The sequence below is a fragment of the Streptopelia decaocto genome (genome assembly GCF_964273445.1).
Source record: "Streptopelia decaocto genome assembly, chromosome: 7".
Lineage (NCBI taxonomy): Eukaryota > Metazoa > Chordata > Aves > Columbiformes > Columbidae > Streptopelia > Streptopelia decaocto.
Window position 1 is genome coordinate 27,623,163 of NC_138661.1, and position 15,331 is coordinate 27,638,493.

Here is a 15,331-nt window from a genome sequence, read left to right on the forward strand (position 1 = left end):
ATGGCATTAGTGAAAAATTAGGTTTTAGATAGTTCAACTTTCTGCATAGGTATAGCTCTATAAAGGCATTAAGTCATTCATGGCAGACAAAGACAGAATGTGTCTCTAATGCCATGTAAATGAATTTTAAAAGACAAAAAGAAAAATTCCAATTTTTCCTAGGGAAGAAGTGTGCTGAATTGCATTACAATGTATATGCATATGTATAGTCAGCATCTGGCACAAGAAGGCCAGGATTTTTAAAACTGCCGAGTGAGCCTTTTCAGGATCCCTGCAGTCTGAATAGAAACCCACACATCCTTATTATTTGCATATGGCCCCATTATGCTTTGGAATTCACAGAAGTCTATTCCACACTGAGAAACAGATATTTTTTTTCTGATGGAAATTATTGTTCTTCAGAGTGTCTTTAACTTACTAGGCACATACTGAACTAAGCTATATTTTGCTTTCTTCTCTAGAGTATTATGTATATTTTCCCTCTCTGTTATTTTAATCCTACATCATCTTTGTTTTCCTAAAGGAATATGATCGGTTTGATAGCCATTTTTTGCTGAAAAGTGATCTATCTCCATAACAGGTTAAAAGCCTCTATTGCTATCTGAGCTCTTTAGACTGGTTTTATAATAAGATTTTGAAGCCTTACTCTCCTTCAGCCTTAATCTTCTGAAAACATTACACTTACAAGCTCTAGTTTTCCACAGAAATAAAAGGTAAATATTGATTTGTCTTTCTTAAACGTAATTTTCTGCTCTGCCATAAAAAAGTCTTGCAATATAGCTTTAATGATATGGTTCCTTAATACAGTTTCAGTTAGCAGCAGTAGAAAAAATTTAAAGGATGTATGTAAGGTAATATAATATTTTCATCTCAAAGATGAAAAGAAAGGAGGAATCAATTTGGCACTGAGATACAGAAAAGCTGATCCTAATGACCAGTTTGTCTGCAAGATGTTGTATTTGAGCTCCACGTGAACAATACATGAGGTTGTTTGAAGGAAACTGAGAGTAATTAGGTTTAGAGAGGGAAGTCAAGAGACTTCTCAAAAGAGAAAAGTGCATGAAGAATAGCTCTGCACACTTTTAAAAAAATACGTATCAGCTAATGAAATATAAGAACTACGGCACCTCAATACACCAAGCCCTTGCATTAATTGAATCACTCCATGATTAGTCATACAGCACAGGTAGTACTATATGACATGATGCCAAGCAGTGGAAAGCCTTTAGATCTCTGCAGTGATTTCCTGATAAAAGCCAAACATCTCTTAAATTCTGTGGCTTCTAGGTTTCCAGTGTTATCACACTCAAACACAAAGGAAATGACATTGATTGGGTAAACCGCGGCCAAAAAGCATTCATAAAAATACGTATATAGCACCATCTACTGGCATTAATGGTCTTTTCAGGGGAATGTTTTTTAAAAATAGTGCCGCAGTTTCTCCCTGGTATGTTAAAATAGTGCAGCAGTTTCTCTCTGATTGGTGCACGATTGGTCCTTCTTTCTACTTGGGGTTTTGTAAACTCAAAATGACGATGACCCTTGCCTCAAAAGTTTAGCAGCTAAATATGAGACAAACTAAAACACAATAGCAGAATAGAAAAAAATGAGGAAAAAAGTGAGGAAAAACGAGACAAAAAATGAGTAGCTGAGTGAGTCAGAGCATGTCCTGAAGCAAAAGTGAGATGCTGTTGGTAAAGGGAAAAAATTCTCAAGATGTAATTTGAGAGCCCAAAGACTTTCTTCTGACTTCAAAATTTGGCATCCTGCTTGGGGCCATCCATGCAGTTTATAAGAATCAGTGCAACTCACCTGTCAAAACAATGTTCCCTTCCTTTATCCGGTGTAATTTTTCTGCTGGTGAGACAGACTGACTGGAGTCAGGGCCCGTTGAAGACCAGGGCTGATGTAAAGTGGACAGCCAGGTGTGTGGAGAAGGGGAGGAATGTGATGGTACCAAGGGGCTGTCAGTTCACCTCAGTTACAACCTGTAATTTCATTCTTGCTGGGTTTTATTTAGTTCATTGACCTGGTTTATTATTGTTACATAGACATAGAGGAGAACGTGCAGACAGCCAAGAAACACCTTGAGTGGGGTCAGCTCAGCTGTCAAAGGACACTGAACTCAATCCTGCTGCCTTAGAGCAGGCTTATTAAACTGAGTTTGGACAGAAGATCACCAAGAAGAAGTAGTGCTCTTCTCCCACCCACTAGCTAGGATGTCCCCATGGCATATAGGGTCTGCCTCTTGGCCGCTGAAGCAGACACAGCGTGCAGCAAGCATTGCTCTGCCAGTTGGGAGGAGCATGGGGACAAAAGTAGGGTGAGACATGGAGCTGGGATGAGTTCATGAAGGCAGGATGAAAGATTAGTGTCATGGATAGTATTACTGCTTAGCAGTTTGGGTATCATTCGGTACAGAGCACCTTTTGAGCCACCGTACTGCTGTTGTTTTGGAATATGTCCCTCATTAGCCTCCGTGCCACCCAAAATGTTAATGAGCTGCTCCCAGAGCTGCACTGGAAAGCCATATAACCTTATTTTTTGTAGATGTACCCGAGACAATCATCCTGCCAGATCCATGCCAGTCAGCTGGACTACTTAGCTGTCACCTGAAGAGGGAATTGTCTCTTTATTACTTGTGAAGCCTTTTCTCAACTCTTTGACATGGGTTCTTTGGTCCTACAAAAATGTGTTACCAATAAACAATTAAAAAAAGCTCATTCAGTCACTGATTTTAGTTTTCCAGAAAAACAGATGTTTGCAGGTGGAGTGGTAGCATGGTACTGAGCTGAGACTGCACAGAACGGGACACTAACACATACAGGTGAACCCATGGAAATCACTTTCCCATGTAACTTTGTTTATACCCCTTCAGCACGACAAGGTTAGTATTTAAACAGAGGTGACATACTCTTTTCAGTATCTTCGAAAATATTTCTACTTCTCTTGACTCGAGTAGTAAGTCAGTACTTTGGATGATGTTGCATGTATCTGTATCAAGACAGAAACAGACTGTGTACATGAAAATTGTTTAAAGAACAGCTTTTAAAATTATTTACAAACAGCATATTCAAATGCCTCTTTCTGTAGCAATACTAAGAACAATTTCCAGGAGACATTTCCATTTCCGAATTCCAAAGCACACTTTTAAGCAGTATAGAGCTCAGAAAGCTTTCTCTTCACTTATCTTGAGGCTGCTTGAGTAGCATTTCTCAAGGTGTAGTTTTCCCATTGGTGCCATGGTGTTAGTGTGGCAAGTGGTGGCCCCGTCCCACTAGTGCTGGTAGAACTATCAGCTTGGCTGCATCGTGGAGCTGACTCAGGTGGAAACTAACCATTTGTTGCAGCGTTGATTTGCAGCTGGATCTATGCCCTCATCAGTCTGGCTGTATGCCCATGGCAGCGCTGGTGTCCACACCTGCCACCATCTCTCAGCAACAGCACACACTTGGATGGATTTATGCTGATCAGAAAACCCCACCCTGAGGCCGTTTCTTGGCTGTTCTAGCTCTGATTCACAGAAAAATGCAGCCTCAGGCATGGACTCCCTACCCTCCACGCTTATATTCTATTTAGTCTGCGGATGCTGATGTTTTCCACTGTCATTAGACAATGGGGCATTTAACAGCTCCATTTCTTAGCCTGAATGAAAGGCAGTCATCAATCTTAGCCACGTAACTGCCCATAAATCAAAGGCGTATTACGAATCACCTAATTTCTAGCACTGTATAATTGCATAGTCTCACACACACGCTTGTAAACATGCATGTGGTAACGTGCTGGTGCTGCGAAGCCCGTCTCTCACGGGGATGACGGGAAGACGAGCAGGACAAACACCAGAACGATCGGTTCTGAACGAAGGTCAGGGCCGGCACCAGAGTTCCGCCCGTTACACACATTTTCGGAGGTTTTGCAGGGTTGCTCTCAGCGTGCCAAGCATTTCGAGTTCCGTACGTACGCACACACCCACTCCCGCTTCTGCCTCGCACCCCCCCACCCTCAACGGCCGCCGAGCGCGCGTGGGCGGGGGAGGGGCGGGTTAGGCGCGCGCCCCACGCCCGGCGCTCCCTCGCGAGAGGTGCCGCTCGCCGCCGCGCGCCCCGCCCCGCCCCCGCGCGCCGCAGCTCCGCCTCGCCGCTGGGCTCCGGGCGGGCCGGCGGGCGCGGAGCGCTGCGAGCAGCCATGATGGTGGGTGTCGGGGCGGCCGCGGGGCCGGGGCGGGGCGGGTGTGTGCGGCCGGGTCGCTAACCTGTGCGCTTTGTCTCCCCTCACCCTTCCTACTGCCGGCCGTGCCCCGCCGCGTCCCCCCCGGGCCGCTCCGCCTCCGCCTCTTCGCCCCCAGCAGGAAGGCTCGGACGACGGCCCAGATTTCCTCTCGGAGGAGGACCGAGGGGTAAGTGCCGCGGGGAGGCGTTAGGGACCCCGGCGCCTGAGGGGATGAGGAGAGCAGGGAGGGGTTGGCTCCCTCCCGGGGGTCTCCCGGCTGCTGCCTGGCCAGAGGCGCTGCCAGGGCTCCGTGAGGGCCGCGGGGTCCGGCGCGTTTGTTCATGTGGAAGTAGCGCAGCCTCTCTCTGAAATAAGCGGCTGTGTGTGGGGGATTTTTTTGCCTGGCATTTTTCATTGTTCTGTCACCCAAGTTTTGGAAGGGCAATTTTTTGATGCTTTTGTGGGAATAGCGTGAGGGGGGGGTTGTGTGTGTTGTTAGAGATCCGTGTTCTCGCACCGTGTCCTTCCCGTGCTCCCCTCCCCCGCACACAGCCGGGCCGCGCCGTGGTCCTGAGCAGGTTGACCAGCCCTGTGGAGAGCACCGGGATCCATCTTTAATCGTGGGTGGAACGCTCCTGCCCTCTCTTCTCTCCCTAGGCCCCGGAGGTTCTCCCATAGATAACAATGGGACGTTTACATTGCAGGCGCACGCTGCATAATAAACTATTGAAAAGAAGTTCTGTTGTTGGAGCAGGATGCCACGATTATGTTTCTCACCGAGAAAACCTTTTTCTCTGCCCTGCTGTTTTCTGGCCTTCGTTTCTCTTCTCACTGCTGCATCTGTCTTTCTTTAGCTTGCCTGCCTCACTTAGACAACAAATCTGCTAATCTAGTGTAAATTATTCAGACTGATTACCCTTATCTGTTAATGTCTTGAGAAAGACTGACTCTGAGCAAGGTAGGAGAGCAGCTTCTGGGTTGCTTAGGTTGCCTTGGCTATTGCTGGTTTAATTAAGGTGGCTTCATTAAGTATCTTACTAAAAATACAAAATCTGAAAAAAACCTGTGTAGGTATGCCTTTTATCATGCATGCCATGCTCAAATGCCAAATATAACGTTAAGTACTAAGTGATGTGGTAGGAATTCAGTGCATTTTATGTTCCAGTTTATGACCAGAAGTTAAAAAAAGGAATTCTAGTGCTGTATAGACCAATTCTGGCCACTGTAGAGCTTTTGCCTTCAATTATACAGCTACTTTAGTAAGAATACTGGATAAGAAAGGATGAAGGTGGAAATTGTCCTCTGAGTGTCTTCAGAACAAAGTCTGAACAATTTGTTAATTATGGAGTTGTATGTTATGTAGGTTGACCCTGGTATTCAGGAACAGACATTGAAGTGCCCAGTTACGTTGTCTTTATCTGAAGGTGCAGGTGGAACATCACAAATGTGAAATGCGTTTGTTTGTTTGGTTATTAATTTTCCCTCTAAGGCTACAGGTAGTCAGAGTTCACGAGGTAGTTAGAAAGCCTTAAGAAATCTCTTGGTGTTCTTGTTTGTGCTGTTGGACAACTTACATCATCTCAGTTGGCCAAGTGCAGTCTTTTTTTTTTTCTTTCCATTCCCTCCCTCCTCTTCGTCCAGAACTGAGGAATTAAATCAGAACAGTGTCCTTCTCCTTTCCTTGATTTTTTTCAAGTTTATTTTCAATCATTCTGCTTTGTAAATCCCTGGGGTTACAACACAGGTTGTTATCTGCATGGTTTTGATTGTGATACAGAAAATCTAAACAAAAGCAATACCAGCAGTCTGCTCATGAATGGATTTGCTGTGCTTTAGTCTTCAAATCTGTAACTTTTTTTTTTTTCTTAGCAGCAGTAGTAAAAATGAACAGGTTTCCTTAAAAAGTTTCCCTTTTCTGATTTGTCATCTTTTTCTGTTTGCAATTAAAAAGTGAGTAGTTCAAACCTTTATTTGAAAGCATGGATCGCAACTTCTAGTTAGAGTAATTGAGCTTCTAGCTTTGAAAATCAGTACTCTTTTCTCTCTAGAATTCAGATATTGCTATGACAATCGTACTTTTAGCTCTTTGGAATCATGTTGGTCAGGTACAGTTGTGTTAACTTGAGGTGATGGAAATTATGCAGGTGCCATGTGGAACAATAATTCTCAAACAATTGTGTTATAGCATACAGAGCCTTCTTCCAGAGAATTGTAAACCAGAGCACTGAGAATCATTGTTGAGGAAGTGACAGTGGGCGGTCGGTAGAAGGAATTTATTGTAAATGGTCTGCATAAAATGAACTTGCCGGAATTGCTTTTCTAAATCTCACTTAGGAAGATACTACTGAGTTCGCTTGGAGTAACTCAGTTCCTGTTGAGGTTTTTTGTGGTCTCTCTAACGTAAACAATACATGCCTTGAAAGGTGGTGTAGTGTTGCTCTACTAGTACTGTCTCATGTATTTTGTGTCTATATAAACTTTAGCTGACTTGGCTAATGCTCTTGTCTACTAATTTAGAGGAATTGAGCTACCCTTTATAATAGAAAAGGTCTGCTTGAAGCTTAATGCTGTCATGACACTTTGTAATCTTTTGTTGTAAAAGTATTATTTGTTTCCCTTGCTGTGTGTATTTTCCTGCCTGCAAAGAACCTGCTGAAGAAAGGGTCCTTTTTCTCTGCCATGTTTGAAAGAACTTAGAGTATAGAAGTTACTGTTGTTAATGGATAACGTTACCCAGGAATGTAAAGTTTAGTTGTTTTTTTCTTGTCTCTACCAGCTTCCTTCCATTATCATTTGAAGTATAATTGATCCTTAAGCAAAAGCTTAGGTGCTAAATCCTCTCTTTTTGCATTGTGTTCTCTTTTAGTACTGTAACATCACTTTAGTCCTGGTTTTGGCTTCTGGTATTTTCTAGACCCTTTGAATGAAACATGGAGTTTTTTGATATAGCATGGGAATCTGTAAAGCTGCCAAATTAAGTTAGCTTTTGTTTTGCATGTTGTTCAGCATGGGTGTAGAGCATGTATCGAAGCATAAAATTGTGTTATGTTGTATCTATCAGAGTGGGGTGGGGGGGAAGAGAGTTGGGCGAGGTACAAAGACATCGTATCCTGCCTCCATTTTTCCAAAATTTAACATACTTTTGTTTCACTTTTCAACCAAATCAGATTTTGTAGCATTTTATTTTCTTGTTTTCTACTATCTTCCTGACTAGAAAACCATCCACTGGTGGCAGTTTTCTTTTGGAAGTAGTGATGAAGAGATTGCTTAAGTTATGTGATGAAGATGTTTGTGAATTTAATTGCTAGTAATGCAACGTGAACCACTGCGTCACATGAATACATTTAAAGTCCTTCAACTTTATGATTGACTTTGGCACCTTTCGTAAAGACTTCGTTACTATTGCAGATGAAAATGTTCCTGGTTGGCAGTCAGATTACATAGCATAATTGAACATATGATTAAACTGTTACAAACTTAACTGAGATTAAATCAAACAAATAGTCTTTTACAGTTGTATGTTAAGAGTGAAGTTGTCATGTTTAGGTAGCTCTTTGTTTTCTCACCACAGATAATAATTTTGTTTCTAAAGTTGTGAATAGTGCGTGTGGCCAGGGTGTGCTGCGCTAGACCGTGTACATACTAGTGAGAAACTTGAATAGCTGTTATACTGAATTTTAGAATTTTGTATTGCACCACTTTTATTTTTTAAAAAAAGGGAGGGGAAAAAGAGCACTTTAGTAGAAATTTTTGTGACCTGTGAAATACTATAAAAATACTATTTGAGTAATCCAGATTATTTGCTGAGATTGCTCTGTTTGTTAATGTGTTCTGGGAGATTGGAGAAAAACAGTACCCCAGACAGTGTAACCACTAAAAACTTTCTTACAAGCTGAAAAATTTGGTGTCATGACATAAGGCAGACATTGGTATGTCAGGTTATATTTTTCTTTCCTAAATTAGATGTTAAGCATATTGGAAACTCAGTAGGAGCTAGGAGATTCTGCCCCTGAGAAGTGATCTGCAGTGGGCCGTTGCATGATAATATGCCTTTGTGTGAGGCTGTGACCCCCTAAACCTTGGGAAAACAGAACAAAAGGCGCTGCCTGAGTCATGTGTGTGAATATGTTACTGTGCGGTGGTTTTAATGATTTCCAACTTTGCTGTAAGGAAAAGCTATTTGTGTGATAGCTATTGAACTGTTATATTTTGCTAGCCTAGCAGAATATGCTAGACTATGATTTTGGTTTAGTTTAATACACTAATTCTAGGATATGTTAGTTTGGTTGCTGCTACATAAGGAACAGAGTTGTCTGTGCATTGAGGTTAACAAGAAAACTGGAATGGGAGCTGACCACTATGATTTAAGATAAGGATTAAGATAACTGGTGGAAAAAAGACATGGCAGTTGATGCTTCTCTGCTAGTGCTGTTCCAGTTCCTTGTAGCGTTACCTTCAAAATCTGCTATGTGTAACCTTTGTACTGTGTTGCTGATACTTAAAGCCTTCTTGTACTTGAGTACAGACTTCAAAATGGAGTCATGAAAAATTTTGTGGGGAGAAAGTCTATATCTTTGTATGGCAAAGCATTTTTGTACCGTCAAATGTGATATTTTGAGGAAAAAAAAAGCATTATCAAAGAAAACACTGTCTCAGTAAAAAGTTAGCCTCATGAAACACTTTTTTGACAGAGATTGCAGAAAATTTCAGAGTTAGCCTTAGTACTTGTAAAAATATTCTGAGTATCTGTTGATCATGATGATGAAATTGTCATGGGACAAATTGCTCTGGAACTACAAGGGTGCAAGGGACTTGAATTTCCAGTTGAGGTCTGGATGAGGTTATAATTTCACTGAGTACCGTTGAAGCCTTTGGACCAGTTACTGCCAAATATTGTGGTGCTCAGATAATCCTGCAGTTTCTCTGTACTTGATCATTGTCTTATTTTCTTTTTGATGTGACTTTGGAATTATTTTGTGAGTTCAGGTTTCATATCTTGTTGAAAAAAATACGCTTATTCCTTACACTTTTGCCATTTCTCATGCTGATTTTGAAAAGATTGAAATCTTGGGTTGTTGTGTTTTTTTTTTTTTTTTTTTTTTTATTCAGAAAAATATCTCCAAGGAGACTTAGCTCTGTGAAGTGCAGGATATTATTTTTTTTTTAAAACTTTTTCCAATATATAATGGAAAATGTTAAAGAAAAGAATAGTGTAAGACAACATGAGTAAACCAGGTCTTTAATAGCTCTTGCTTCCTTGGAAGATAGGACCACTTCTCTCCTTAACAGTACCTTTTCCACTGTTGTTACCTTTATAATTACCTTTACAAGTACATTTACTTACAGGAGGTTATTGATTTGGGGAGAGAGGGGAATGAAAAGTTAAGAGAAAAACCTACTGAACTTGTTGCTGTCTGTAAATGTACTTTGTCTTGACCACCTTAATTGCTAGCAAGTTAACAATGTACAGAAATAAAAATAGTGCTTTAACAAGGAGTATGGTAAAGGACATTGTTTGTATGGTCATATGTAACATAAGGAGCACTACTGGAATTTCTTTTTCCACTGGAAATCATCTTTTAATGTTGAGGTTTTTTGTAATCTGTCTTCAGTCTTTTAAGGATGTTCAGCTTTGCAGGATCAGGGTTCTTCTCAAATGAAGAATAAGGGAAATGTAATTAACCTTTTTTGTAAATTTAAGCTAAATAGATTTTTCTTTGTTTAGCTTAGAGCAATAAATGTAGATCTTCAGACTGATGCTGCTCTGCAAGTGGATATCTCAGATGCACTCAGTGAGAGGGACAAAGTGAAATTCACTGTCCATACAAAGGTAAAAGCCTGGGTTTGTACACTGAACATATTCTTAATTATACAGAAAGTTTGTTTAAACTGTTTATTGAAACAATTGTAACACAATTCAAGGAAATGAGAAAGTAACATTATCTCATGTTTAAGAGACTGTAGCTGCAGTGCTTAAGAAAAGATAGCTAAAAAGTTAAGAGTTTAAAAACTGTTTAGAAAAAAATTGATGTTCAGTATCTTGTACTGATGTGTTGTCATGCCATTCCCATGCTTATTAATTGGCCTATTTGCAGGTAGAATCTTTAATATACCTCAGTGTTCTTCAGTATATTTTTTTAATTAGATTAGCCATGGTTTCACATTCTAAAAATATAGTTCATTATGGAATTCAAAAATTATTTTTAGTTACAGCTTGTTTATGGCTTTCCTTTTTTTTTTTTTTTTTCATTTGAATGTTTAGTGATCACAGAGTCACACAATAGTTGAGGCTGAATAAAATTTCTGGAGATCATTTAGTCCTATCTCCTCCCTAATTCTCACCATTAAATCAGGGTGAACCAGAATGCATTGCTCAGGACTTGTCTGCTTGGGTTTGGGGTATCTCCAGGGACGGAGACTCCACAACCTCTTTGGGCAACCCATTCCAATTGATTACTGCACTAATTAAGATGGGGTAATTATTGCTGTATGAACTTTTTTTTGTCAAATCCTTACTTGGATGATTGGATTATTTTTACAGGGATATTTTTGTATAGTAATGTGTTTTTTTGTTTTTGTTTTTTTTTCCCCCACAATTCTTCCTCCTTTTCATCTCCTAGAGCTCTTTACCAAATTTCAAACAAAATGAATTTTCTGTTGTTCGGCAACATGAAGAGTTTATTTGGCTTCATGATTCTTTTGTGGAGAATGAGGACTATGCTGGCTATATAGTAAGTATTACAGTTCTTTTGGTTTATGTGCACTGTTTTCTGTGGAATGCATTGAAATATTTGTGACTGCTTTTAAACACAGTGGAAACAGCAAATGTTCATTCCTCCTAAAATCATACTTTCTTGCCTTTCGCTCCTAAAGAGTGGGTGGTTTAATCTGTATCAGTGTGTATTCTTAGTCCGTGTTGTTAAAAGCATGGGAGACAGTTGAACTGTATAACTTGGTGGTATTGTTTTTGCAAGCTGATGTTTAACTTAGTTACAAGTTTCATGTTGCCTTTGTTTTAGCTGGAATGTCAGAGTGAGGTGGCTGAGCTCTAGTAATTAGACTTTTCCAGTTTTCATTATGAAGATCAGAATCGTTTTACCATAGATCAGTTGGAGGAGAAACAAAAAAAAACCCAAAACTACAAACAAACAAACTCCAAAACAACAACAAAAAACCCCAACAAAATGCAAATACCATGTAGAACTACAGAGAACCTTAATACAAAACTTAGCAACTTAGGTTTTGAAGTTTATTTCAGGCCACCAGGGAATAGAAGTCCCCAAATAGTCATGTTATGATACTGCCTATTAAAAATGGGTGTTACTGTTCATACTTTAGTTACAAATAGGAATATTTGTTGTCTTCGTGTGAAAGTTAGGTATTCATGTTGTGGTGAGGCTGGTAAGGGGGGCTGGTTCAGAAGGTAAACATATATTTCTAATTGATGAATGGGTATGTTATGATTGATGTAATTTGTGATGTGTCATAGTATTCTTGAGCTAGTCTTTTTTTTGTCAGAAAAGCTGTCTGAAGTTACTAGACCTTCAGTGTAGTAATTACTAGTTTCAGACAGTTGGCAGCATAGATGCCAAATTTTCCTTTTTTTGTAATGCATTAATGTAAAGGGCAAGTATCAGTGAACTAAAATTTAAGCATAGTTTATCTTTGGTCTGTGTCCCTTTATTGAGCAATTCAGGATTAGTTTGACTGCAGTGTTTTCTGTTTCAATATTAGTATACTGTATCACAAGATTAACCTAGAGACTTGTTTGCTGTGTGCTCTGTTATTTCAACAGTGCTGCAAGAAAGAACCAGTGCCTGCAAACAATATGGAATGTTTTTTTTTTGTTTGACGTTTTTGGAAGTTATAAATGGATGGTGTGATAACAATTGTGGAATTCTTTTTTTTTTTTTTTTTCTTTAAACAAGAAATAACCCTTACCAAATAAGCTAAATCAAAACTAATAATAAAGTAATGACATGAAGTTTTAATTCATTGTAATGGGAAAGCTAGGTATTATTTGGCTAATTAGTTAATACTTTAGTAATCTTCAAGGGCACTTGGCCAAAATTGGTGTAGTAATGCAGCATGTCTAACTCATGAATGAGAGCTGTATCCATAAATGCTGTAATGAATAATGAAAGAGAGAGACATATGAAAAAGCTGCAGGCAATCTACAGTTCTGTACAGAATGGATGTTGTCTGACTGAAAAGATGAACAATTAAAAAAAACTTGATCCGATTCCAGATTCCACCAGCACCACCCAGGCCTGACTTTGATGCCTCAAGGGAGAAATTGCAGAAACTTGGAGAAGGGGAAGGATCGATGACTAAAGAAGAATTCACCAAGATGAAACAAGAACTGGAGGCGTATGTAGATGTGATTACTGCTTTTTATTTTTTATTTTTTTTTTATTTTAATATCCCTCAATTTTTGCTGCTGTTTGCTGTCCCATGTTTGTGATTTCACTGTAATGGTTCTCTGTGAGATATAGGCTTGAGAATCCAGTTGCTGCATAACCAGGGTTATCTTAGTGATCATGATCAGAGCCATTAGGAAAATTGTAGAAATAATTTTGTGGAAGATCTGAAACAGGAAAAAAAATCAGCTTGTTCTATAAGCTTGTTTTATAATGAAGAAACTAGTCAGATCCTTTTCTTCACAGAACACCTGCAAAGGGAGGAGCCAGCCTCTTTTTTAGTTTTGGTGTTCAACATTTTATAAGCATAATGAGACTTTTAAGGTTTATACCTGTAGTAATGGAACTAGGGATTTTTGCATGTGGTTGGTACTGTAAACATAGATGACAACTTTCTGTTTCCTGAGAAACATGGAGATGACTAGAAAATACTTTTTGGACACTCCCTTCTTTTTGCACAAGGAGAATATACTTCCTGAAAATAGTATTTTCGCTTACTGTGAATTTAATGTGTATTGAAATATCTAGGCTTTTTGTTCCATATTGAGTTACACGGTGAAGTTTCCCCTTGCTTCATCCACTTCCCTTATCATGCATTCACTTCTTTGATCTTTTTCCTGTCATTGGTTTCAGTTTTCAAGTGTATATTTACGCTGCTTCTAGACTGCTTCTATCAAGAGCTCAGAATTGGCAAGAAAAGTACATAGAACTCTTTAGAACTGTGGCTTTCTCTTCGAACTCCAGCTGCTGTGAGCAAATGTCTTAAAAAGCTCTGTATTAGTGTTATGTACAATATAATTTATAGCAGAGTAGATATACACTTCATATGCGGAAAACTGGAAATTAGCAAAACACTAGATTTTAAAGAATCTGTGGTTTTCCAGCGGCCCTGATCATGATTCTCTTGTGGTCTGGTTAGGGGTTGGATAACACAGAAAACTTTGGGTTTCTTCTACTGCCACCTCCATCCTCTGCATCCTCCTTTTTTGTCTTCACTGAATGACTACTACTCTCACTGAGATCAAACATCTCCCAACACTGGCCCTGCTGGTTTGCTGGTATGTAAAACTTAACCTCCTTGCACATAGTGGAAGCAAAAGTGTTGATTATCATTTCACCATTTCACCTCAGAATGGTGAAAAGAGCCCCTTCCTCATTTCTAGACAAGTTACGTCTCATTCATTGAATATGCAAAACAAAATTAATTCTAGCAAACTTACATTGATAAGAATGTCGTCTTCTTAATTAAATCACAGAAGAGTAATTGCTTTGAAATTGCGTTGGCTGAACTGGGCAACTACAAGATTGTCATAGTTAAATGTGATTTTTTGGGTTGTACCTACCAAATACAGCACTTAATTTCACTTTTAGAACCACTATGAAGCAAGACATCCACATAAGCTTCAGCCCCAAAAGGCTAGCTGCTTTAACATGGAATAAAAGACTGCTCTCTAAACAGCTAACAAAACTACATGAAGATTTAAATAAGTATGGAGGGTGCAAACAGGCAAGGGGATGGAGATGGGGAGGAAGGAAATTGTACATCAGCTACGTAGTGCCTAGTGACTGTAGTCTGTATCACAGTTTCTTGATTTTTGTGGAGCTGGGGAAAGGGCAATTAAATGAGGTTACACTTTCAGCAAACCAGTCTGTGTTAGCTAGCCTTAAAAATCAGAATGTATTTGTTGAGTCTCCATTGAAAGTCACTCTCTGATATGTTAGGGCTTCAAATTTTCCCCTAGTATTAACATTGTGCTATTTTTTTCTGTATTTATCAAATATTGGAGTGATAACCTCTGCTATATCAGCTTATAATTTTGTATCCTTACTGAGGATTTCTTAAAGCTGCTCATTAGGCTTATCTCAAACTTAGTTGCTTCATGTAAAATTCTTACGTCTTGTCTTGTTTCTTGTTTTCAGTGAATATTTGGCAATATTTAAGAAGACAGTTGCAATGCATGAAGTGTTTTTGTGTCGCGTGGCAGCACATCCTATTTTGAGAAAGGATTTAAATTTCCATGTATTCTTGGAATATAATCAGGATGTGAGTATTGAAAACTGAACTGCTGGCAAGAGAAATCAAGATGTACTTTTATGGTAGGATGGAAAATTGATTAAGAGGGCTTTACCTCCTGGAGCAAATTTCATCAGTTCTTTCATACCAGACATATTCCAGACATATTTGTATTGTGAAAGTTAGAAATTAATTTAGTCTGTAGGAGTTAATTTTCCTGCTACCTGGGGAAGCAAATGCACCAAGTGCTCTAGCCTTAGCATCAAAAATATTAATGGGAGTCCAGTATGTTTTGGATTAAAAAGATTAGCTTTTGGTGGTGATTTCATATGATGTTATACTTGTCCATTCTGACTGATTTTTGTTGTTGTGGTGTGTTGGTGGTTTTTTTTTTTTTTTTTTTTTGGGTGGGAAAGGATGATGCAACAAAGACAGAACACTGATTTTTGGCATTTGTAACTGCGGTTTAAATTCTGTTGCAGGGTATAAGACTAAGCAGAGAGCAGGAAAACTAGTTTAGTAGCAGCAGGTTGTGGTGTGTAGTTGTCCAGGGTTGGGCTGGGGTAGAGTTAATTTTCACAGGAAACTGTGAGGGGACACAGCCAGGACAGGTGACCCAAACTAGCCATATGATGTCATGCTCAGTATATAAACTGAGGGTGCTGGCTGAGGGAGGGAATCACTGCTT

General features: G+C 39.4%; 1 protein-coding gene across 2 annotated transcripts in view; it reads left to right on the forward strand.

The window, feature by feature from the left end:
* Positions 1–4,108: 4,108 nt before the first annotated feature.
* The window catches only part of SNX6 (sorting nexin 6), a 28,074-nt gene continuing 16,851 nt past the window's right edge, over positions 4,109–15,331 (forward strand). Inside the window, exons 1-6 of one of the 2 annotated variants that reach the window (XM_082059155.1) lie at positions 4,109–4,191; positions 4,346–4,396; positions 9,935–10,039; positions 10,830–10,940; positions 12,458–12,579; positions 14,550–14,673. In XM_082059155.1, the coding sequence (XP_081915281.1) occupies positions 4,186–4,191; positions 4,346–4,396; positions 9,935–10,039; positions 10,830–10,940; positions 12,458–12,579; positions 14,550–14,673 (519 nt within the window). In that variant the 5' untranslated portion in view covers positions 4,109–4,185. The remainder of the gene's footprint in view (positions 4,192–4,345; positions 4,397–9,934; positions 10,040–10,829; positions 10,941–12,457; positions 12,580–14,549; positions 14,674–15,331) is intronic. The other variant, XM_082059156.1, reaches the window with a different exon arrangement.